The following is a 26,483-nucleotide window of genomic DNA, read 5'->3' on the forward strand; positions in this document are numbered from 1 at the left end:
TGTCCAGCTGATGTAGATGGAGCTGACACACGGTCATCTGGATCTTGATCATTGTCTGAGGTGATGTCTGAGAATTTGCTGCATGACCTGACTCGTTTGCTGCCTATCTGGTCATCAATTTCTTCTCTCATCTTTTATTTTTCTGTCATGGTCCTGGGTCATTTGACCCAGCGTTTTGTGTTTATTATTTTTATGATCTTGTGTTCTAGTTCATTCTGATTATGTGTTCGGGTTTAAACTTTTTAGTTTTAAGGGTTTTGGTTCTGTGTTCCCTCTGTTTAGTTTCTACCCATGTGTTCCTTTGGTTCACATGGGTGAACCGAAGAAACAACAGGAAATGCACAGTCCAGTCTGTGCATTTCCTGTTTTATTTTGAAGGTCTGTGTCTTATGTCAGTGTGTTTAGTTTTGTGCTCTCCCTGTCTTGTCTGTGTAATCAGTGTCAGCCGTGTCTCCCAGCTGTTTCCTCTCAGTCCTGTTCACCTCTTGTATTTAGTGTTTGCGTCTTCCCCTGCTCGTCGTTGTGTCATCCCTCATTCTACTCTGTTTGCCCGTTTTCCTGCCTGTTGCTTTCCCAGTTTAGTTAGTTTTCTGTTCAATCTGCAAACTCCCAATAAAGCTGGGTGTTTTGACTTCACATTTGCCTCCATGAGTCCTCCTCTTGGGTTCCTGCCTGCCTTCACACAGCCGTGACATTTTCTTCTTTTCTTTGTTATTTATCTTCCTTCCTTGAGTCTCTGTTTCCTCCTTTTCTGCTTTGCAGTTTTTCACTTTGTCCTTTTTATTTGTTTCCTGGGTTTGTTCCTACTGCTTTTATTGGATGCAAGCTCCTCTGCAGAAAGAAACACAATGTAGGACACATGTAGCTTTGGAAGATGGGTGCAACACTGACTGTCCAGCTCAGCTCAAAATTCAGTGTTTAAACATTTTTCTAGCTCTCCCATCTTCTTCTTCGTCCTCCTCCTCCTCCCTTGGTCTCCTCCTTGAACCTCCTGTTACTGGGCTGGGGGGCAATAACACAGGAGCATCCTGGCCATTGTCTCCATCGTCATCACTGTCATCTGTGTCATCTGTATCATCTGTGTCACTATCAGGACCACTTTCAGTGTCGCTCTCAGATCCCTCATCTTCCCACCACCTCATTTCCTCAATAATTGGATCTTCTGCTTGCTCAGCTGGGTTTAATTCAAAGTCTCCTGCTCCATTATTGTACCAGGGTCCTTCTATTTCCTGAGGTGGATTTCTTTCGATGCCTCCTACCGGAACATCAACCGCCTCCTCATGTTGTGGCAGTTGATTAACAACTACACCGCGGAACGGATCGATTTGAAGCCAGGGGAGCATCATGTGATTTTCTACAAGATCTTCCCGTTGCAGCAGTGCCAAACCCAGCTCATCGACCGCTAGCCCTACACCAACATCGTTTTGTGCTACACCATCATGGTTTTGTGAGTGGTCTCCTCTATCCATTTTTTGAAAACAGTCTGCTACAATAGACTGGAGGAAACTGGTCGGTACACGGTTTAAAACTTTTAAAATGTCCTTGAAAAGGATTTCAAATCTCTTTAGCAAACTGTTTAAAAACACGGAGCAAATGTGGACTAATCGCTACTAATTGCTGTGAGGAACGCATGCGAACTTTTCGGAGATCAAAGTCAAGATTTTTATTGATTGTCCTTTGTTCTGACTTTTGTGACGTCATCGAATTTGGTTCATTCTGATGACGGTCAACGTTCTGCTGATGAAAAAAATGTCACCGGTGACTCTGAAACTTTTACAGGTGAAGCATTTTCCACAAAGCCTTGAATGAATTATAGGACAGAAAGAGACCACAAGATGGCGCCAAAATAACAACACACAACGGGACAACGAAGCAGCCGGAAAGTCCGCTATTTTTTATGGAAACTGGCATTTCTTTTATGTTTACGGTAAGTTATAGACTCTAGCTGCGCTCTAGCCAGCATCTAATGCATTACGCCAATTTCTAGTCTTTTCAAGTGGCTACACCTGATGATGACGACACTAGCAATTCGTGTCATAAATCCAGATGCCCCTGCACATCGTAAGCATGCCGGGTGAGAAGTATGGTCTTAACCAAACCTCCACAGGAGCTGCTCTGCCGAGTCGCTGCCTTCACTCACGCACAGACGGTATCCACGCGCATTTACGTCGGCAGTGGCCGGTGGTGCTTTCGGTGGCTCGTTACAAACTATGTGAGACCTATGAAGTTGTAAGTGTATCATGTATTTAATATCATACTAGGCAGATTTACTGCATTACCATTTACTACACATTTACCCATGTATGGCACAGGTTGCTCGTTGTAAACTTTCTTTAAGTGTGTAACAATCACAATGATATTGTCAGTAGCGGTTTTTTGATACGGGCGACACGGGCGGTTGCCCGGGGCGGCATCACGGGCAAAAAAAAACTCATGCTGCCCCGACATCAGCCAGCGCATATTGGGAATGGCATAGACACCGAGCGGTTTTCTATCGCTCATTTGCTGGGAGGGCGCCCTCCGGTTGCGCCTGCTGCTTGCGGCACAGAGAGGAGAGGGCGGGGCGGCCGGGAATACTCTGGCTGGCTGGAGCAGCATCTAATAACCAACTCGCAAAATAAAAACAAACCAACAAACACTAAAACACCAGACACAGACTTATAATTTGCACCGATGTTTTTTTTCTATACGCGTAAAGTGAGCGCGAGAGCCCTCGGTGCGCCTGCTCGCTGCTGAAGTCAAAGTAAACTTTATTGTCATCTCCGCTACATACAGTCCAGTATCGAGACGATGAGGCTCCAGTTACAGCAGTGCAAGTAAACAAACAATAAATATAAGAAGAGTAAGAAAATAAATATACACTTTAGGACTAGGGGTAAAGGGATCAATAACAATTTATAATTTATAATTTACAGTTTGATGATCTCACACACAACCTGTCGACAGGGGAGGGGGGCCGGCTGCTTCCAGATAGAGCACATTTCATTCATAATGTTGTAAATCCAAGCCCATTATGTATTCATGATTTGAATCCTGGGTTGTGTGAAATCCCACAAATAAACCCTATACAAAGTGAATCTGTGAACTAAGGTGTAGGTCTGTTAGGTTATGTTGTGGTGATCCTCGAGTTGGGGGATTTGTGTTCATACTGGAGTGCAAAATTAAAACCAATGGAAGATGGACAAGAAAAGTTCAAAGCCATCAGGTGCTCAGTTTAGAAAAAAGAGAAAAGAAGAGGAGGAGAAACAAGCAAAAGATACAGGTAAGCAGATGTGTGATTGGATAATGGCAGGTCATACTGAAACACTCAGAATCAGAATACTTTAATATTAATCCCTAAGGAAATTATGTGGGTTCATAAAGTCAGCAAAGAGCCACAGAAAAGAAGATCAGACACCAGCGAGGGAGGATAAGAAAGACAGACGCAACAACGTTGTCATCCCCTATGTAGCCGGTGTATCAGAGAAACTCAGGAGAGTTTTCTCCAAGCACGACATCCCAGTGTACTTCAGACCCAGCAACACACTCAGACAGAAACTGGTTCACCCGAAAGACAAAACTCCTAAACACAGACTGAACAACGTGGTGTATGCTGTACAGTGCAGCGAGGAATGCCCAGACCTCTACATTGGAGAGACCAAACAGCCACTTCACAAGCGCATGGCACAACATAGAAGAGCCACCTCCACAGGACAAGACTCAGCAGTCCACCTGCATCTTAAGGATAAAGGTCACTCTTTCGAGGATGCCAATGTTCACATATTGGACAGAGAGGACAGATGGTTTGAAAGAGGAGTGAAAGAGGCCATCTATGTCCACTGTGAGCGACCATCTTTGAACAGAGGCGGTGGTTTACGACACCAACTGTCTGCCATCTATAATCCAGTTTTGAGTTCCCTCCCCAGACGCCTTAACGCCCACTCACATCCTGGGCCATCTGACCTCAGGAATTCACATGACAAGGTGGGGCCAGGTTTCACAATGGGCTCACCCGAAACCCTGGCTGATTAGGTCCCACACCCGCTTTCACACCTTGGCGCATGTGATTAGAGGATCACCAGGGGGTCCTTTGTCCCTCCTTGGGGGGGATACTCCCACTGGGTTTAAATCTGGGACTCTCGGCCATTTGACCTTAGAACTGAAGAAGCTTCTCGGATGAGAGGTGAAACGTCTTCAAGCAACTTAAAGAAGTCCAGACGCTTTTCTTTGCAAACTCCTTTGACTATGTGGGTTACAGTTGCTCCAAGAAGAAATGGTAAAAATAGTAACAGTATCAGACTAAACTCCAAACAATACATTATGTTACAGATTTTAATATTAATTAGTCATTGTCAATTGTTGATTTGTCCTGTTCTCATTGTATGACGAATTTTGATGGCTGTTTGGTAGCCGTTTGCATACAATGCATAGGGGAGACCGGGGATAGTTGTAACATTTTTGACATTTCTGTCTGTAAATTGGAGCTCTTTTAAGGTAGTGGATTGAAAATGTAATGCAAAGTATTTACATGTCTCTGCTATTAAATAGTGCAGCTATTTTCTCTGCAGCACAATTACCCATTGCATGGTATGGTCTCAAACACAAAGAGTGAAATGTTACAATTAACCCCATAGTCTGGGTTAGTTGTAACATATCCTGGGGTGAAATGTAACACAATGAAATAAGCGTACTGACAAAACATTAACATGTAATCTTTTTTATTCAGCACATGAATGCACTTAGAGCCATTTATGTAGCTATGTGTGTGTGACAGAATGCAGAAATCTAGCTTTTGAACATATTCCAACCCCCCAAAAAAGACAAATTATGGAATTTTCTGGAACTGAATATTTCATTAATTTTGGTTGGTCTTCCTTGAGTTTGGCCTCATTGGCTCAGTGGGCATTATAACCTACAACTCTTGCAACAACTTTTGAACATAACAATGAAGCTAAAAAATGTAGTTGTGCACCAGCATCGCAATTCCATTACTTTTTATCATGGCTTACCTTAGTGTGGTTTGCAAAGTGCTTCAGAAAGATGAGGAAATCTGTTTCTTGCACCCATCCTGATTTATTTCCACTACCAATACTTCCTACTGGTCCATCTCTGACACAGTGGTCTGCATAATGTATGTGTGGGAACACAAACAGTGGTTGTGTTGCCAATGGCATTAACCACATATACAAAGGCGACCAGTGAACCTCTCTCTGCTGATGTCGTTGCCCCAACTTGTTTAATATAAGTTAAAGTAATAGTGTGGTAAGTTGTAACATCTGCATTATTGTTACAACTAACCCAGACTGTTGCTGTTACAACTGACCCAGACTCCTATAGCCATGAACTAGCTAAGATTACAGCCAACGGCTAAAACATTAGCACTAAAGACCTACACAGAATATATCCCCATAGACATACAAATAACATAATTTAAGTTTGATGAGTTTAACTGCAAAGCAGATAATGCTATTAGAAATTGAAATAAAGTAGAAAAACTTACTTTTTGGCATACAAATTACTTTTTTTTGTGTTAAATTGTCTGTGTTTGACAAAATGTGCTGATTTTTCACATGTGATAGCAGAACTGAACTGGGCATGCACAGGATGAGTCACATCATTTGAAACTTAGTCCTGATTGGAGAAATTGGAAGTGTTACAACTGACCCACATTACAACTATCCCCAGTCTCCCCTACTCTCTCTCTCTTCATATGTGTGTGTGTGTGTGTTTCTCTGGTGAAACTCAGTATGGTTCTGACAACAGTCTTATGTTAATGTATAATCCTTAATAGGTTTTATGTGTGTGTGTGTGTGTGGGTGTGTGTGTGTGTGCGGGGGGGCAGAGGAAGTGTTCGCCCGGGGCGCCAAACAGGCTAGGACCGCCACTGGATATTGTTGATGGTAACGTGTATGATTCCAGCATACCTGATAGGCACTTTTGACTTTTTGTACACAGTTGATTACGGGATGGTATATTGGGATATTGAGGCTTCGCTGCATTCTCTGCTGCAATTAAATATTACTTGCGGTGAAGCTCTATAGAGTGGCTTGATGGACAAAAACATAAATATCACACATGTGGACCAGAGAAAGAAGACTGTGAGTTTGCTAACCCTGATGTTTCCCTGCATATCAGGGGATTGCTGTTAAAGCAGAATTGAAGTGTTCAAACACAAGGATTTTAAGTGGCACCACAGTGGGCTAAAACAAACAAAAAAAAAGACATGTCTCTGTTTTTCCTGTGACTTTCATATTGTGGACAGTTGGAGCAAGGAATACCAGTTTCTCATGGTGAATCTTCAGAGACAGAGCAGAGTGGGTCTGCTTCAGTGGCGTACTGATTAGGTGATGAAAGCTGAACTTGTGTGAACTTCACTCTGGGTCTGCAAAAACTCAGATGAGCACTCTTCTGTAAAACATTGGTTTGTTGTGTAAGTAACTAAGTAAGTAACTAATCCACACCAGGATTATTTATAATAAAAGCATTTTTTTTAAATTGTGGATTTACTACTTACTACTAGGTCCCAGGCTGTTGTGGCTGTGTAAGGTTCTTCCACATATTCCACAAAAATAAATACATAATTTTGGCGAGGGAAAAGATGTACTTACTTTTTCTGTACTCCAGCCTCAGTAACTTTCACACAGTAACATCTGCTGTAATATTTACACCTCTGATGAAATCTCACAAGTGTTAGCTTTATTTTGATATCACGATTGTTTACACAGAGTTTGTAATTGCAGAGAAATACTCAATTTTTGGGGGCATGTCATTTTCAAGCAGGAAGCTCAGAAAGCCCTTTGCGTCTTAACAGGTTAATTAGGCCTCTGATATTTATTTATGCTAATTTATAGTTAAGTTAATGGAAGAAAAATGAAAGCTTAGTCTACTGTTAGCATATTTATTTGAAAGGGCATTGTGTTACTTTGTTTACATAGTAGGATATAGATCACAGTTCTTCGTCAGTGCAGCATTTTCTGTAAACTCAGTAAAGGTCTGTGGCTGAATGTAGTGCAGTAACCACCAGAGGGAGCAGCATGTGTCAAATGTCAAATTTCCAAATGTTGCTCTGGATGGGAGACACTATTGATATTGTGAATGATTTAAAGACATTGTATAAACAGAATAAATTTCAGTGATGGCAGAATCATGGAGATGACAAAATGAAGCACTATTTTAATCATTTAAAATCTTATACTCCTGTTTTTAGGAATACAATACTATTGCAGATCTTAAAGCATAGACATACAAAATGAGAGCATTTTGATTTTTTTTTTAAGGATGGAGGTTAACGTAGATATTTAGCCTCAACGTTACAATATATTCCCCACAAATCAAAGTCAAACATTTTATTCATTTTATATAGCATCATGCCGGGGTCTTTCTGTGTGGAGTTTGCATGTTCTCCCCGTGTTTGCGTGGGTTCCCGCCGGGTACTCCGGCTTCCTCCCACCGTCCAAAGACATGCAGCTTGTGGGGACAGGTTAATTGGATAATCGAAATTGTCACTAGGTGTGAATGTGCGAGTGAATGTGAGTGTGAATGGTTGTCTGTCCCTGTGTGTTGGCCCTGCGACAGACTGGCGACCTGTCCAAGGTGTACAGCTGGGATAGGCTCCAGCGCCCCCGCGACCCTGAAAAGGATAAGTGGAAGCGAATGGATGGATGAATGGATAGTTTTAATCTGGAAACAAAAAACAGGAGTAAAAACAATAATCTATTACTCCTAAAACAGTAACAGTCATAATATTCATCTAGCAGTGCATATAGTATTTTTACAACTGCAAGCACTGCTGGAAATGTTACCTCACACACTCAGTTAGGTATGCTTATGTCCACATCACTATCCAGCAACATTTGTCACCAACAAATGGACACCACTGGAAAGAGAGACAGAAACAGCTGCTAAACATTTTCCCACCCTTTTTTCCTAGAATTCTATGATTTCTTCCAAAATCATGCTCACATTCCCACTGCTACCCCGTTTAGTAATTATAAGCTTTGTTCGATTGTCACCATGTAATGTATTATGATAAAGTCAGGCACAGTTTGTTTGCAGAAGTGGTTAAAAGATAGGTTACCAAATCGTTAGAAGGTACTAAACAAAGTGATGGTAATTTATCTGAGAATACTGTTACAGATATATGCTGGTTATTGAATGCTTTCTCCAACATTAATTGATTATCTGACATTACTACTTCCTGCCATGCAGATGAAAAACAAAACACTTTCTGTGTGAGGTGCTGAGGCATGCCCAGAAGTTCTATCTATGGATAGGAACATAGCTGAAATTTAACATAGTACATCTACTCAAGTACAGATTTACTTTATTTATTTGTTTCTATGTTATGCTACCTTTTGCTTCTACTTCAGTGTTGTATGGATATACTTTGGCTCCATCCCATTTATGTTAAGATGTGAATTACTTATTATTTTTCACATATTAAACATACTTACTAATAACAGTTGCATATGATGCTGTTTCACTGTATATAAAGCTACTCAGCAGCATATAATTCAAATCACAGACAGTCATGCAACATTAAAGTGAAATAACTAATCAAAGTGAAACAGTACACATTAATAAATCAACAATTGTAATTACATAATATAATCGTGAGTCTGAGTATGAGCATTCTGCATAATGATAGCACTTTTAGGTTTTAATTTAGGTACTTTAAGTATGTTTTGTTGCTAAAGCCTTTACCTAAATAAAAAAAGCTAGGATTATGACTTTCTTAAGGAAAGAGTTTACATAGTGTTTCATTAGATGGTAAAACTGTTATTCAATACAAAATGATGTTTAAACTCATAAACTGATGTTTATGTGGTGCAATGCAGTTTTTTTGTCTAACAGTTTTAGGTTTTGTATTTATTTTGATCAGATATTCTGACTTCCTGTTGATCCCACTCCCCATGCCACCTTTCATCTTTTTACACATCTGCAAATCATTAGGTAATAGAAAGGAAATTTCTGTTAATCAGTGTTATGACCCATAGTATTTTATGGAAGTGGAGGGAATGCGTTAGCAGTTCATTAGTGAAATATTTATAATTTGATTTACACTTTTTCCTTTAAAAATTACATTTGGAAGAAAGGGGGAGAATGCAGTAGATGTATAGTGCCTACACCTTACAATATAGGGCTTATAGGGTATACTTGTTTTATTATATCCAGTCTTTGTTTAAAATGTGTTGCAAAAAATTAAAAAGATCAGCAATGACGTTATAGATGTCTGCAAACTCTTACAGTACAGTTCTGTAGTATATTTGCGCTGTTGCAGTATGACCCGCCTACAGCGCCTACTTCTCGTCAGAAACTACAATCCCACAATGCCTTGCACTTTTGGCAGCATTTCTTGTCGACGTGGGAAGGGAGGGATTCGGACGCAAACAAATGTCTATGTGTTTGCTGTCGGGGTACGTTAGTGATAACCGTGACATGTCAAGTCGGTTTGACAGATAAGTTGGCGACATTAGAACCATGTGGCTCAAACCCGAAGAGATTCTGCTGAAAAATGCTTTTAAATTGTGGGTCACCGAGAAGGATAACGAGTATTTCGTGCTGCAGAGGAGACGAGGGTATGGAGAAGGTGGTGGCGGTTTGACAGGTAACGTTCGCGGTTTTGTTGTCACCTCGTATTTTCGGGACAGCTGCGGCGGCTTCACAAACCACAAGGAAACACTCAAGTTAATAGCTGGTTAACTCGCTGAGAATTTGCCTAGCTAACTAGATGTCTGCCACTGTTAGGGCGGGTGCTGTTACACAGCCTACTCCTCAACAGAGAGAAAAAAAAGGGAAAGCGTCTTTGCAACAGGTTTGAGATATGGGTCCAAATTACTTGAGTCAGTTTAAGTACTGAACAGCTGGTTTACGTAGTACGTGTCAGTTCATTGGCTCATTTGGTTTGTTGTTTGTTACAGCAAAGTTGACAGTGAGGGGGCTCAGAGGGGGCGCAGTCTGTCCGCTACACCGTTAATTTCATTTCCTGGGGGCCTATATTACAGGCTGTATTCACTTTTTTTAAGGCATTGTTGTGTCACCCAACAACCCACAAAAGCAGAAGTATTTTGCTTGTTGATTTTCCTGGTTTAAAAAGGGCACTTCCACTCTGCTGGTGACTTGGTTCAGTGCACCTTTTTCTAACGCAGGTCAGAAATTAAACCTGGGCAATTGTAATGTCACTGCTGTGTCAGAGACAGCTCCCCAGATAGCAAACCCATCAGCCAATTTGTGGAGAGACGCCGATACTTACTTCAGTAGTCAGTGTGGCGTCACTAAAATGAGACTGACTGCAACTCCTGGAGGTTTTAATTGCGCTTGATCTAAAAAAAAAAAAAAAAAAAAAAAAAAAGAATAAAGGATTGCTTTAAGTGGCTTTTTCTGTGCAGGATTGTGAAACCAAGAGTTATTCTATTAATTCTAATATTAATTTGTATATGCTGAAAATCTGTTTTGGTAAGTATTTCTGAGGGAAAATGAATTATTATGAGCCTAATTTCCTTTTAATAATGCTAAGGTAATAGTAGTATTTTCCTGCAGATTATACAACATCAAGTTTATCCTCAGGTCCTTAAATTCCTCCCAAGTCCCAAGTAAGTTTCCAATTTAACCCACAGAACCTTCTTTACTGACTTGGAACTCAGAGTAATACTTCTAATACATCCAGCTTTTGTAGATTATGTATTACCATCTACTAGATTGTTATTAATGTTCTCAGTGGCTAGAAATGTACTGATGTCCTAACTGTCAGGGTTAATAATAATGGAGGTTAAATAGTATGCCCCCCCCCCCTTCTCCAAAGCAAACGGCACTTTACATCTGAAGTGTTGTCACCATGCTCTGCGCTGCAAAGTGTGTTTGTTTGATCTGCTGAATGCTTTACTACTTGGTAGCTCATTGTTAGAGCATATTTGGCGCTGTTCAGCAGGGTGGCCTGTCTAATGCTGGCGCGATGCATAGGATAGTTGTTTCACTTCGACCTTGTCAATTATTCATGGAGGACATGTCAGAAAAGTTGTAGAGGTAACAGATTTAGCTAATTTTAGGCCTGACGAGGAGCTGGGGGATCATTCATTTCCCCTGTCAGTATGAGTTCAACACAGTCTGAGATGTAGCTATGAACAATGACTGGATAGTCCTGCACAGACTAACTAAAGGCAAATGATTCACCACACAGTGCTGTTTATGTCATTTTTGATGGGCAAGAAATTCAAGTTATTGAAGGCTTCTATTAGGATTCATGTGTAAATCTGATATTTGGGGGTTTTTTTTATACATCATTGTACTTTATGCTACAGGCCTCCTTGTAGGAACCCTGGATACTGTGTTGGACTCCACTTCCAAAGTGGCCCCTTATCGCATTCTGCACCACACGCCAGACTCACAAGTGTACTGGTCAATAGCATGCGGTACGCCCCTCTGCATTTTCATGTCAATATTGCTGTCTGTTCTCTAGTAGTTGCAACATTTCTTCGATTAAGCTGACCTCAGTATTATGTTTTTTCCTCTTAACATTTGGTCAGGTGTCACCAAAGAGGAGATTGTTCAGCACTGGGATTGGCTGCAGCAGAACATTATGAGGACGCTCTCTGTTTTTGACTCCAGCGAAGACGTCACCAGCTTTGTACAGGGCAAGATTAGAGTGAGATTTCAGGAAGACCTATTTTTTTTAATCCCCAAAAATGTTGATTACTTGCTTTATTATTGTATCCATAATATATAAACAATCTGCAGTAACCCTGTGTGCGTCACATTTTAGGGTCTTATTGCCGAAGAGGGGAAGACATGCTTAGTGCAGGAGGATGATCCCGAGAAGTTTCGAGAAGCCCACTTGAGGTTTGAGAAGTGGTTTGAGCTGCCACCAGGGGAAAAGTTGGTCACATATTACTCATGCAGTTACTGGAAAGGAAAAGTACCCTGCCAGGGCTGGCTCTACCTCAGCACAAACTTCCTGTGCTTCTATTCATACCTTCTGGGAGCTGAGGGTAAGCAATTTCTCTGCCATTCATAGCACGTGCTGCCGCCTGTCTTTAGATAGTTGATTGGTGGTAATAAAGAGTGTGACAGCTGCTAATTGCTGTCATAGTGGGTTTTTATGGCATCAGATTCTTTTAGTAGTTCTTTTGTAGGAAATAGTTCTAGGTAATGACAGCTTTTTAGGTTTTAAGAATTATTATTATTTTTTCTTTGTTATCAGCAATTAATTTTAATCACTTCATTTTTTTTTTAAAATATGGCGACTGTGCAGTGAAACTAGTCATCTCCTGGGATGAGCTTTGGAGGCTGGAGAAAACCTCTAATGTAATTCTGACTGAGAGCATCCATGTTTTGGCTCACGGAGAGGATCACTACTTCTCCATGCTGATGCACCTGAACGAAACGTTCGTCATCATGGAACAGTTGGCTGACTACTCCATCAAGCGTCTTTTTGATAAAGAGTCCTTCCAGAGAGAGCCAGCGCTGTCTGACCCGCTGCAGATTACAAAGAGGTAATATTCGGTATGCTGCGCAGTGCAGCTTCACACGATCCTGTTAGTGCCACTTGCCAAGTTGAAGAAACAGAGTAAACATAAAGTATGACTTGAGTCGGATAGAGTTTATGTTTGGTGTGACCTGCCAAGATTGCCAACCAAGTCACGCCTGAGCTTGCCAGTGCCAGTTCTTCAAAGAAACTTCCAGTGTTTTTTTACTTTTTCCCATTGTTTTCATTTGATCCCAGTCGACAAGGGAGTCATCCTGTTATTTTATGGTCATGATAATATTTAAGGAGTGTGGATCATTTTGAAATAGATGTAACTGGATGACTGATGTGAATGAGAGGCTTGAGGCTGATGAGCAACCCTAAATGTGATGTTTGTGCTTTTCTGTTTCCACAGAGGGCTAGAAGCTAATGCAAAGAGTGAGCAATTCAGGACATTTTTCAGGCTTCCCAAAGAGGAAAACCTGTTAGAGGTGCACGAGAGCTTCTTGTGGGTTCCCTTCAGCCATTTTAACACGCTTGGCAAGATCTGTCTGTCTGAGAACTACCTGTGTTTTGCCAGTCAGGATGGAAGTCAGTGCCATGTCATTATTCCAATGCGAGAGGTAAAGTCAAACAAAAAGTGTTTTATCTTTAAAAAAACAAAAAAAACCCCAAAATATTGATGAACAGCAGAAAACCTCATGTGTGACTGTCTCCTCATTTCCGTCTTCTAGGTTGTTAACGTTGAGAAACCAGACTCAAGCAGCAGAGCTTTAACGGTGTGCGTGCGTGGCAAGAGGGCGCTGCGTTTCTCTGAGGTGCGGGACTATCAGCGGCTTGCCAATACAATCCGTAGTAGGTGTGGGATTAATGCCAGCCCACAGCACTCTGCTTCATCAGAGGTAATGTGCTGCGATTGTTTCATTTGTGCCATTTTGCTTCTCTTTAAACTTCATCCTGTAGTTTGCAAAGGTGTCTGACATTGAAAATGATTAATGTCTTTGTCATGAAGGCCATACGGGGAGAATGTCAGTCTCTCATAAACCACTTTGAGGACAATCCAGAGGACGTAACTTTAATGGTGGGCCAGAAAGACAGCAGCAAGGCCGTGAGCACTGAGGCTCTCATGACTGTTTTCCACCCCCAGGATGTTGAAAACCTTGATCCCAAAATGGTAAACAACAAAGTTAATCTATTTTCACTGGCATTTTGTATAAAATCACCACATCACATTCAGTGGCGTAACTGTAATATACCTGCACGTTCAAGTGTGCAACAGCCATCTTCATGGGTGCTCAGATTTGTGCCCAAACCCAAAAAAGCAAAATTATTATTATTATTTGAAATCTAGGACAAAGACTCCATCAGTGTCGAGTTTGCACATTATTAACAAGCTTAATAAATCTACAAAGTCAAAATAAAACTGTAACATTCATAGGCATCTAACCTGTGACTCGTGTAATCTATCCTCTTAGCTAAAATGTGTGGTAAAATACATGCAGACTTTATGTTATTTCCTGATTGACACAGAATGGTTAATCCCCTGATGAGGAAATGAGTTTAGCAATTTTTGGATTATTGAATACAACTTATGCTCTTTGCCCTTTTAAAGTATAATAATGAGCACTGGTGTGCTGCTGATATTATTTACAGTGTAAACACAGCACATCTGTTATGTACAGTTTGATCAGGGTCAAGTCTGCTCAGCTATTACAAATAATGTCAGACAGACCTGGGACTGTATGTAGATCCAAATGGGGTTCTGTGGTTCAGGTAGGCTCATGAAAAGGTCTGCCCTGAGTGTGGATGACTGATTAGTTCTTGGGTGTTGTTATGAAATCAGATGAAGAATACATGAATTAAAAAAAAAATATGTGTGTGCTGCCTTTTAGAAGCACAGCTTGTCCCTCAGTATCCATCTTGTAATGCCTCCAGATGCTTATTTTGAAGCATTATGTAAGAAAACAACTGGTCAGTGGTACATACAGGGAGTGCAGAATTATTAGGCAAATGAGTATTTTGTCCACATCATCCTCTTCATGCATGTTGTCTTACTCCAAGCTGTATAGGCTCGAAAGCCTACTACCAATTAAGCATATTAGGTGATGTGCATCTCTGTAATGAGAAGGGGTGTGGTCTAATGACATCAACACCCTATATCAGGTGTGCATAATTATTAGGCAACTTCCTTTCCTTTGGCAAAATGGGTCAAAAGAAAGACTTGACAGGCTCAGAAAAGTCAAAAATAGTGAGATATCTTGCAGAGGGATGCAGCAGTCTTAAAATTGCAAAGCTTCTGAAGCGTGATCATCGAACAATCAAGCGTTTCATTCAAAATAGTCAACAGGGTCGCAAGAAGCGTGTGGAAAAACCAAGGCGCAAAATAACTGCCCATGAACTGAGAAAAGTCAAGCGTGCAGCTGCCAAGATGCCACTTGCCACCAGTTTGGCCATATTTCAGAGCTGCAACATCACTGGAGTGCCCAAAAGCACAAGGTGTGCAATACTCAGAGACATGGCCAAGGTAAGAAAGGCTGAAAAGACGACCACCACTGAACAAGACACACAAGCTGAAACATCAAGACTGGGCCAAGAAATATCTCAAGACTGATTTTTCCAAGGTTTTATGGACTGATGAAATGAGAGTGAGTCTTGATGGGCCAGATGGATGGGCCCGTGGCTGGATTGGTAAAGGGCAGAGAGCTCCAGTCCGACTCAGACGCCAGCAAGGTGGATGTGGAGTACTGGTTTGGGCTGGTATCATCAAAGATGAGCTTGTGGGGCCTTTTCGGGTTGAGGATGGAGTCAAGCTCAACTCCCAGTCCTACTGCCAGTTTCTGGAAGACACCTTCTTCAAGCAGTGGTACAGGAAGAAGTCTGCATCCTTCAAGAAAAACATGATTTTCATGCAGGACAATGCTCCATCACACGCGTCCAAGTACTCCACAGCGTGGCTGGCAAGAAAGGGTATAAAAGAAGAAAAACTAATGACATGGCCTCCTTGTTCACCTGATCTGAACCCCATTGAGAACCTGTGGTCCATCATCAAATGTGAGATTTACAAGGAGGGAAAACAGTACACCTCTCTGAACAGTGTCTGGGAGGCTGTGGTTGCTGCTGCACGCAATGTTGATGGTGAACAGATCAAAACACTGACAGAATCCATGGATGGCAGGCTTTTGAGTGTTCTTGCAAAGAAAGGTGGCTATATTGGTCGCTGATTTGTTTTTGTTTTGTTTTTGAATGTCAGAAATGTATATTTGTGAATGTGGAGATGTTATATTGGTTTCACTGGTAAAATAAATAATTGAAATGGGTATATATTTGTTTTTGTTAAGTTGCCTAATAATTATGCACAGTAATAGTCACCTGCACACACAGATATCCCCTAAAATAGCTAAAACTAAAAACTACTTCCAAAAACATTCAGCTTTGATATTAATGAGTTTTTTGGGTTCACTGAGAACATGGTTGTTGTTCAATAATAAAATTATTCCTCAAAAATACAACTTGCCTAATAATTCTGCACTCCCTGTAGAAAGTGCATGTATACAATCATGTCTCAAACTTAAACTTTCTTCTGATACTTCTGGGTTAATAGCTTAAAGAGAAGATGAAGGAGCAGTCTTGGAACATCCATTTCTCTGAGTATGGACGTGGTACAAGTATGTTCTTTACCAGGAAGACACGAGACTTGATTGTGCGCGGAGTTCCTGAGGCCTTGAGGGGAGAGCTGTGGATGCTTTTCTCAGGTTGTACATCAAAGTCACCATGTCCCGTATAGCGACGAGCAGCATCAGTCAGTGGTTAATGAAGCCTTGTGTGATTGAAAGTTTCATCTACTGAAGTACGTTTTTATTTTAAACCGAGTGGGGGGCTTTTTTTTACACTCTGTAGGGGCTGTAAACGACATGGCCACTCACCCCGGCTATTACACTGAGCTGGTTGAACAGTCTCTGGGCACAAGCACTCTGGCTACAGATGAGATTGAAAGAGACCTGCACCGCTCTCTCCCTGAGCACCCAGCCTTTCAGAGCGACACAGGAATCTCAGCTCTTCGCAGAGTCCTTACTGCCTATGCCTACAGGAACCCTAAAATTGGATACTGCCAGGTTCTTAAAATAACTGTTGAAATATGTCCTCTCCTTGCTTCTTGTGATGATACATTATACCATTGTGTACTTAGGAGGTAGGAGAAGCCTATTAAAACCATACTGTTTACTTCTCTCCTGTTCAGGCTATGAACATTCTCACCTCGGTTCTCCTGCTGTATGCAAAAGAAGAGGAGGCTTTCTGGCTGCTGGTAGCCGTCTGTGAGAGGATGCTGCCAGATTACTTCAACCGCCGAATTATTGGTGAGAGTGGAAACATTGGCTTCTGCTGGATATCTGGCAGCGTGGCATTTTAATTATGTCAGGAGCAAAGTCTCATTATGGAAATATTTTGTCAGGTGCTTTGGTTGACCAGGCTGTGTTCGAAGATCTGATTAGAGAAAACCTCCCCCAGCTGGTAGAACACATGACAGACCTGAGCTTCTTCTCCTCCGTGTCTCTGTCCTGGTTTCTTACGCTTTTCATAAGCGTGCTGCCCATAGAGAGCGCCGTGAACGTGGTGGATTGTTTTTTTTACGACGGAATCAAAGCCATCCTGCAGCTCGGCCTGGCCGTGCTGGACTACAACATGGAGGCTCTGATCAGCTGCCACGATGACGCAGAAGCTGTCACCATCCTCAACAAGTCTGTGAATACAAAAATGACGCAGGTCCGAGACTTTTTAAATATTATTACACTGTAAATAACATTCTCTCTTTGTCTGTTGATGTTGTTCCAGGTTCTTTGACAGTGTGACAAACAAAGACAGCCCATTGCCCCCGACAGTGCAGCAAGCTTCAGTAGGCAATAATGATAAAGCATCTCACATCAGCGTAGATATCAGTGAGCTGATCCGAGAGGCCTATGAGGTATAACATTGCTCTTTCAGTTTGTGACCGATTAGAGACAACCTCCCCACCGTTTTTTTTTTTTCTCAATATTTTAACTAAGTTATGTTGGTCTTTGCAGAAATATGGAAATATCCGTTCAGAGGAAGTTGAGAGTTCACGAAAAAGAAACAAACTATATGTGATTCAAACACTGGAGGACACAACCAAGCAAAACGTGGTAAGTAAACTTAGAGTAACTAGTACAGGGGCCTGTTCGGACACAGTATTACCCAAGTTATAATTTTGTTTAAGCTAAATATTACAGATGCCCCCTAAACAGACAAATGAAGGTGTAGAATGGACTGACTGTGGGTTGCAGCTGTCTTGGGAACTATTTGTTCAACTGGAACCAAAGACAAGTAGTAATAGTAAAATTAGATAAAATATAATAAAAAAAACTTTTAGGATTCAACTTTATTGTCATGTATAAATACAGGGTAAAAAAATACAATTACACACAGTATATTATATACATTTATATATAAATACAGTATATTTTATATCTATTCAGGTTTTTGTGGCAGTTTTAGACCAGTGAAAACTTACTGGCTGACTTGCATTTTATTTCCCCCTCACCCCTTCAGAGTCCTGTTTGCAGGACTTGGATTAGGGTGCCTAGTTGTGACAGGTAAAAATAGGGATGGGAAGCTTGAGAATGCATTCATATCAATTTTGTCCTCAAAACAAACTCCAAACAAACATGGCCATCAATGTGTGCCCAGCACACATGGTGTAGCAGGCAACAATCATTTTAGGGGAAACAGATAACTTAGTGTCCTTAGACCAAAATATGAGAATCGCTCTTACAAATGATGTCAGACCTGCCCTCTGCATTTACTCTGGTCACCAGGAACACATCTGCCAAGTTAGAACAGGCTTCTCAATATGTGTGAAAAATATGAGTGAAAATAATTAATAGATTTAATTGAATTATTACTGTGGCCTTAATAATGAGGTCAAATGTGTTTTCAGATCCGGGTGGTGTCCCAAGATGTCAGATTCAGTGCCTCACAACTGGATGAGCTTTATAATTTATTCAAAGTGAGTCATGAACTTTAATGTTGTATCTTTATTGCCACCATGCTTAACTGTTTATTAGAATGAGAAAGATGGATAGGTCATGCTTCCTTCTCTGTTTATCTACTTCCAGAGGCAGCATTTCCTCAGCTGCTACTGGACAATGAACAGCCCAGCTCTGCTTCATCATGACCCCAGTCTGGCCTATCTGGAGCAGTACCAGCTGGGTTTTCAACAGTTCAGCATGCTCTTCTCCCTGCTGGAGCCCTGGGCTTTCTGCAGCATCAAGAGCACCCTCTCCCTCTGGGTTTTCCGCCTGATAGATGAGAACCAGGATGGTCTCATTAACTTTAAAGAATTCTGCTGTGCCCTTGGTACATTTGTTGGTTCTCTGCTCTGTTCTAATAAAACTTTTAACCTCAGTGCTGTGCTGCTACTGCACTGCTCAAACTATAACTTTTGCTTCTCTCGTAGATACTTTATACACTGGATCTTTCACAAATAAGTTGAAATTTCTCTTCAAGCTCCACCTGCCACCGGGTAAGTGATGAACAACTAATAAAACCAATCTCAATTTAAGACTAGATTGTTAACTTCTCTCTCATGACCCTGTGCCCTTTATTTTGCTATCTGATTTTCATCTGCCTCTCGTAAACTACACAACACTGTCTTTAACCTCTGACCCCTTTCTTTCACACCGTGTCTATGGTGATGACAAACTGCTGTAGGTTCAAATGCAGCAAATGTTTTCAGACTGGAATCTATACAGTTGATGCACACTGCAGCAGCAGACTGACAGAAGCAGCCCAAAGTGAAATGAAAGGTCACATAGTTACGTCAGTCTGTGGTCTGCTGGGCTGAAATGCACACGAGTTGTCATTTCAATAATTCAGCCCATAACCCAGCATTTGTTGAGTGAGCACATTGCCTTGGGGAAGAAAGTGTCCTTGAATGTGTGACTCTTACGTGCGTGATGCTTGTTGAAGGCAGGGGTAAGAATAGCGTATGCTGAGTGAAAGAGTTTGCCATGGCAACAACGGGTCTAAGGAGCTGTGAGGGCATTTAGCAGTAGGCTAGTTTCTTCAGAAAGAGAGACTGTGCTGCTCAAATTACAACTGACAGCTTAGCAGCAGATGAGCACTGAGTCACCGCTTGTGATGTGCCAGGCCAGTGAACATCAAGCAGCAAAGCTTATTTTGTATCTCATGGAAAGTGCACATTGCTTCAGCACCAAGGACAGGTCACATCCTGGTGCCACAGTCTAAACAAGATGGTGGAGACGCACTTCAAATTTGCCACTGAGCGCTGTTTTGTTTGCTTCCTCTGTATGAATAAGAGGGACTGGAACTGGGCCAAATGCTACATTGAAATGATTGGAGTCATGTGCTGTTCAGAGCTGAGACGCTGCAGGTTTTTCAGTTCAGAAGAGCTGTGGAGCAGCTTTAGTCGCTTATCATTTTCAGGCGGAAAGCAGTAACCACTCGGTTACATTGGCTGTAGTGACTGAGCATGTCTAGTTGTACCTTTTTAACTTAGAGCCCTGGGGAAGTCTGCATTGTTCTTTATGCTCTGTAGTATTTTATAATGCAGGACACTTTAATTGTTGGAAATTTTGTGGAAATGTTTTCTCCATTTATTCTTATTTAGTTTGCTTTCAGAGGTTGGTGTTGGTCTTTTTGCTGAGAGGAGTGCAATGTGTAGCTTATGTGGCAATATTTAGGCTTATGCACCACAAAGTTATCATGAAAATAATATTACATTGCTTGTGATGGGAGTTGTTTAATCTACGCATTTAAACCAACATGCACACATGCACCCACGTGTAGACGTGGCTCAGGGTGGAGCAAAAAAAGGAAACACTCATATTTTGAGTGTTTCTTTTTTTGATGCATGGAATAATACTGTAGCATGTTTAATATAAACAATTCTATGCACTGCTATTTTTAAGCCATCTAAAAATTGGATACCTCTGTGTGGATTTAACATCTATGCTAACAATGTAGAAGGGAATCATACAAAGGATATAATGTATTCATCACATGTTTAGATCTATATTTCTGGACCTCAGCTCTGCTGTTTTGCTATAATGGAGCAGAGCTTAAAGTGGCAATTAATAAAATGCTCCAGTCTCATATGGCATACAAAAATAATGCTCAAAACCTCAGAGAAATTTGTGTCTTTACGGAGGTGGCACAATAACTTGAACACATGGATCATCCAGAATCTGAATGTAAATGCTTTGTGTTTGTCTACGGCCTGTAGGTCAGCTGTTGTACACAAATTTCAACTTAATGTGGTTATAAACCTGAGCTGACTTACAAAAAGAATGCTCCTTCGACCTTTAAGATCCCTCACAGTCTCCATCAGTTTGTACCAGAGTTCACCCTTAAATCAGATTCTTATTGATTCTCCCTCAGCTGTCTTCCATAGATCTGAATTGCTACTCTTTCTCTCATAAGAGACAACCACATGCATTAAAAAACTGCTTTTAGACCATTATTTTGGTTGGTAGTAGATCCTCATCAGATCTGCATGCGTTGTTGACTCCTTTGTGCTGCTCTTGGTAAATAATGTTTCCATATTGAAACAAACTGGCTTAGTAAATCTGGCCCTAAACTCTACTTTGCTCTTGTGGATTCTCTTTCTCCTTTGTCTCTTCTTTCCTTTCAGTGCACTTACAGACACTATCTTTTAGCCTTCACAGGTAGTCCTTTGCACTTAAAGGAACAAAGAATCCAGCACTTTATTCCAGTGACTGAAGACTCTTCTCACTTGAATAGACTCACTGGTTAGCTACTTTACCTCTTGTCTTTCCTCAAAACTCCAATTTAATTCCCTCTTTTCTAACTAAATATTGCAATAATTCTGTTTTAACACTTGCGTGGAAGCATTTTTCTCTACAGTTTGTTTACATGCTGCTTCCCTGTTTCAGCCTTTGATCTTCCAGAAGATGGTGTGATAAGGAAAAGCCCTGAAAGAGGTAATATTACACCCAAATTTACAACAAATGATTCATGGCCCCAACATGATTAGTGCGAGGATTATAATTTCTTGTAACACAGTTAAGTTTGTCAATTAAACTGTCAGGAAGAGGGAAGGTTGACCTGCAGGCCTATCTGAAACAATGGCAGAATGAAATATTAAAGAAAGAGGAATCCATCAAAGACCTGCCCAGAATTAATCAGGTAATTCAAACCATGCTATGTTGTGTCCGCGGGACTTCATCTTTTTACAATAAATTGACTCATTTAACCTGTTTTTTTTTTTTTTTTTTTTTTTTTTTTTTTTTTTTTTTTTTTGAATGATTTCCATTGCAGACTCAATTCATCCAGTTCTCCAAGACCCTGTACAACATTTTTCATGGTGATCCCGAAGAGGAGTTGCTGTACCGAGCCGTGGCTCATGTGACCAGCCTCCTCCTGAGGATGGAAGAGGTGGGGCGGAGACTGCAGGAGCCGAGCAGCCCGCCCGAGTCCAAAAAGCCTGCCAATACCACTGTTGGCGAGGAGTCTTCAACCGAAGAGTCCTCCACAACCCCGGAGAGCTCTGACACCTCCAGCTCCCACAACAGTCAAGACCTCTCAGAGACAGAGTGGTCGTTTTCCTTCGAGCAGGTCTTAGCATCTCTGCTCAATGAACCGGCCATAGTCAGCTTCTTTGAGAGGCCTGTCGATATTCAGACGAAGCTTGGACAAGCTAAGGTCGCCCAGCTGAAGTCAAAGACCAATAAGTGAACTGACACTTTGCTCGTGATTCAAACCTACAAGTTTCCATTAATTTCCTTTCTCCACTTGAACAGGGTGGTGGATTTAGTGTGACACAGAGTGAGATTGCTGTCTACTGATACTATCACACATGCGGAGGATGTGAATCATCAGAGACCTGTTTGTCACGCAGATGATGAAGAACATCAGAGACTAATGAAACGCATACAAACACTATTCTGTAACAGGTCATAAATGTGCAGTACATTTTCATGTTCATATCCACTCTCTCACCCGGCCACAGTTTCTTCAGATTTTCTGTTAAGAGAAAAAAAAAAAAGTTCAGCATCTTATAAAGCACATCGCTAATCTCCACTAACACGAGAGAAAGGATTGTCCCTCTCCTTCTCTCTCGAATCCACCTACATAATAAATGACGTAACCAGCATGATGGAGTCAGCAAGAGGATTCTCTGGTTGGAGATCTCCATGTATGTTCTCTTTCAAATTAGCTATCACTGCTGTAAAGTGAAATTTACTGTAAATGCTAGTGTGTCTTCTGACGTCAGTGTCTCATGTGCGTTTTGCTCTAAACATAAATTATGAGAGTGCAGCTTTTTAGTTAACGCAGGCATGAAGTAAACAGTACTATGGCTGTTTGAGAACAAGTTGCAGTGTTGTCCTTGGTAGCTGAGAATTGAACTCGCTCGTTATCTGAGTGAAGACGCCACAACATGAAAGGTTACACTGCAGTTGCAGATGCATTTGCAATAATGTACAAAGGAGGATGCTGTACTGCCACAGCTCACTCATCTGTGTCTCTCCTCCAATAACAGCACACAAAAATGGTAAACATGTCAGGATTAGGGGAATTTCATGTGGGTCATACTTGAAAACATGTAAAGGGAAAAAAAAGTCCACCTTGCAGCTGCAGGTGAGTAATCTGCCTCCTCTAAATCACAGCGTGATTGGTTAATGTGTTGTTGCTTACGTCCGTATATGTAGGATTTTATGCTCCTGTTAGCGCGGCATTGTGCATATAAAGGTCAGTTCAATAGTTGTTTATTATGTGTATATATAAGGTTTGAATGAGAATCTAATATATCTGGGAGGGTGTTGTAGACACCTTGAACTGTTTGAAGGACATTTTGTGTTATCAACTCTCAGGGTGACATTTGTGTAAAATGAACAGGAGGAAAGGGATATTTTTTCAACCTGGGACATTACAAAATATATGTGATACACAGATTGTATCTTCTCTGTAACACTAAAACATAAAGCATGTGTAGCATAGTTACTGGAGTTGCCACATTATGCCAGCCTTTGACAAACAGCCATTACCGCTTGCTACAGAGTGACAGTATAATCACTATAATTTTCAATTTTCTCCTGCTGCTGCTTCTTCTTATACCTTCAGCATGTGAATAATTTGCACTTGTTTGAGATGTACAAGCTTTAGACATGGCTGTGTTTTGGCCAGGTTTCCAAAGCATGAGTTCAGAGAGGTTGTAACTACTTCAGCTACAGCTTGTCATCTCCAGGGGCCAAATTCACACAGTTTTAAAGCTTTTTTTCTGCCTGTGTTTTTAAAAACAGTGCTTTAGATGCTTCTTAAGTGCAGCTGCAGTCCTCTGTTTCCTATATTTTAGTTTTTGCCATATGAGGAGAAAGATTTATTTTCCTGTTTAAGTGCTTATTTTTTTTTACTTAGGACTTAGGGACCAATCATAAGTGCTTTTTGTGTAATAACTGCATTATTTAGACATACTTTATATTCATAACATCAGTTGCTCTAATTGATAATAAGTGTTTCAAATTGGAGATAATGATCAATGCAATGAAGCTATCATGATACGCTACATTGATCTTAAATCCAAAGTTTGATGAGTGACCTCAGCACTGACCAGAGAGTTGAAACACTACTGACAATCTCAGCAGGAGAAATCAATAACTGATAATAGTGCAATGTTTCAAATCAGCCACTCAGTTCATTATTTATAAAGGTCACATCACCGCTGACCTGGTGTGATGCTTCAATCTGACTGTTTGCCTGCAATTTAATGTAAAAGGATTTACATGGATTATGATTTATTGCATGCTTTGTCAATTTCTGATTACTTGACGAGTTATTAAAGATAAGTGAAGAAAAAAGTCAAGTTTGCTTTCAAGGATTCATTTGTTGTTCTTTTTGTTAGACCAGTGATTAAGAGAAACTTTTTGATGCGCACAGTTTCCTAACCATATTTATTCAGGTGTCACTTCTGAAAAATGATGGTGTCAATGATTTTTTTTTTTTTTTTTTTTTTTTTTTTATAGTCAGTGTTTTCCTTTTCATGGGAAAATGATAGAAAGTACACAAATTGGGAGGAAGGAAGAATTCAGAGGGTTGGAAGTCTTTCTCTGGCATGCTGGCAGTTCTCCCATTAAGCATGAGCGTGTATACAGTTGGCATGGATAATACTCCAGCTGCTACTGCTGAATAAGTATGGTTAACCATATCCTCATCGTCTATAGCTTTTGTTGTTTATGGCTTTTGACTGAATGTTTGATTTGCACAATATCTGATGCTGAGATATTTCTGTTTACTTGCTTGATTATATTTTTTATTCTCATACAGATGTACTAGAATAAAGAGTAAAGATTCTATGAATGATCATCCGTGACCACCGTTATTTCTTGCTCACAATGTGCCCTCCACACACACACACACGTGACTTACACGCAATTAATTGATATTCATGACACTTAAGCTTCAGCCTGTGTGGGTTATTTTAGTCAGTGTGATACCATATGGGGATAGTTCTGTTTATTTTTGCAGAAGAGCATAGAAGACAGTCTTTTATCATAACTGATTAAGAATCTCCATAAGCAAAAAGGGTCAGCATTGCTATAAGCTACAAAACGCAACATGGTTTTGACAATCATCAGTCACTGCTGTTGATGTCAATGCACCAGTGATTTCAGTTGGAGTTGGAGGAGGGACAGATAAACAACACTGTAAATGTCACATCAAATGAATAAAGAAAGGTCTTGAATAAATACTTTATTTTAATATTTAACAAAGATATTTGTTAACATCAAAAATTATAAAAATTTTTTTTTTTTTTAATTGTTAAAAAACTTAATGACATTTTAATTTCCATATAGGATTTTAATTTTTATTGTATTTGGCACATCTGGCATTAAAAAAATACTTTGAAAATTAATTGTGCATTTATTTATGTATCAAATATGGTACACTAGACGTTAGGGGATTAAAGATTTCCATACAGTAACATTTGGCGGAGATGTGTTGATCTAATTGTGTAAAACACACTTCCTGGCAAGGAGAAAGATTTTCTCCTGAGGTCTGTAGATGTAGATGGAACCTTTTCATTCCTGCAAATAAAAAGCAGCTCAAACTATCACAGCAAAAATATTTACATATCCAATTATTGCCCAACAATATTCTGATCAACTCAAAGTGATAGACTTGAAAACTATGTATATATATATATATATATATATATATAGGATATGGTCAGAATACTAAATATATATGTATATATATATATATATATATATATATATATATATATATATATATATATATATATATATATATATATAGATATATATAGATATATATATATGTATATAGATATATATTTAGTATTCTTCCTCAGCACCAACAAACAACAGAAATATTTGCACTTACTGGCATTTTCCCTTCGACATCAGGAGGTCATAAAAAGCTAAAAGGTTTCCCCTCTTGTATGGTCTCTGGGAAACTATTTACAAGAATATAACGCTATAATGCACACAGTTTCCTGAACAGTAAACGAGAGCTTTAAAAGCATTGGCGTGTTGTGGGAATACAATGCTGTTATACAGTAGAGTACACGCAAAACAGCTGCCTACTTTCTGGCCTCCTATGATATGTACAGTATGTTGGGGTTTTAAAGGTCACCTTTTAGTGACTTTCAAAAAGAGAAGCATAATATGAGTCTTTTCCATTAGTGTGTAAAAGCCTGGCCTGTAAAAGACCTCGTGTTGGGCATTTACAAGTTTACAGCTCACTTGCAACACAGCATGAATTCATAAAAACATGGGGTCATATGACAAGGCCCACAATAAGTCATCAGTTTTGCAGTAAAAGATCCCATCCTTCACTTGTCCTAAAGCGTGAACTGTCATCCTGATTTATGAGGAACAGTGGCACTCTATGATGAATGGTCTCTGCATACTATTCTGGCTCAGAGATTTGGTTGCATATGGTTGTTAGCCCAAAGTTCATAACCTAATGACCCCTATCACCTGTTCAGTTTCCCATTGGGTCTGTCAAGGAAGATTTTCCTGCTTTG

The 26,483-nt window shown here is 40.4% G+C and overlaps 1 protein-coding gene across 4 annotated transcripts; it reads left to right on the plus strand.

Annotated features, from left to right (window-relative positions):
- The first annotated feature begins 1,794 nt into the window (after positions 1 to 1,794).
- tbc1d8b (TBC1 domain family member 8B) lies at positions 1,795 to 24,796 on the plus strand. Of its 4 annotated transcripts, none has more exons than XM_039618288.1 (21): positions 1,795 to 1,927; positions 11,277 to 11,387; positions 11,502 to 11,620; positions 11,738 to 11,963; positions 12,227 to 12,467; positions 12,855 to 13,062; positions 13,174 to 13,341; positions 13,452 to 13,613; positions 16,041 to 16,191; positions 16,337 to 16,551; positions 16,677 to 16,794; positions 16,890 to 17,175; positions 17,270 to 17,399; positions 17,500 to 17,598; positions 18,393 to 18,461; positions 18,571 to 18,811; positions 18,912 to 18,977; positions 21,133 to 21,225; positions 21,370 to 21,417; positions 21,525 to 21,622; positions 21,755 to 24,796. In XM_039618288.1, the coding sequence occupies exons 3-21, from the start codon at positions 11,555 to 11,557 to the stop codon at positions 22,169 to 22,171; spliced, it is 3,102 nt and encodes a 1,033-aa protein (XP_039474222.1). In that variant the 5' UTR covers positions 1,795 to 1,927; positions 11,277 to 11,387; positions 11,502 to 11,554; the 3' UTR covers positions 22,172 to 24,796. The 4 variants fall into 4 exon arrangements, with proteins under 4 accessions (XP_039474222.1, XP_031610586.1, XP_031610587.1 ...); XM_031754726.2 differs by lacking the exon at positions 1,795 to 1,927 and adding an exon at positions 9,349 to 9,586; XM_031754727.2 differs by lacking the exons at positions 1,795 to 1,927; positions 21,133 to 21,225 and adding an exon at positions 9,349 to 9,586.
- Positions 24,797 to 26,483: the final 1,687 nt, after the last annotated feature.

This window comes from Oreochromis aureus, linkage group 10 (genome assembly GCF_013358895.1).
Source record: "Oreochromis aureus strain Israel breed Guangdong linkage group 10, ZZ_aureus, whole genome shotgun sequence".
NCBI classification, from domain to species: domain Eukaryota; kingdom Metazoa; phylum Chordata; class Actinopteri; order Cichliformes; family Cichlidae; genus Oreochromis; species Oreochromis aureus.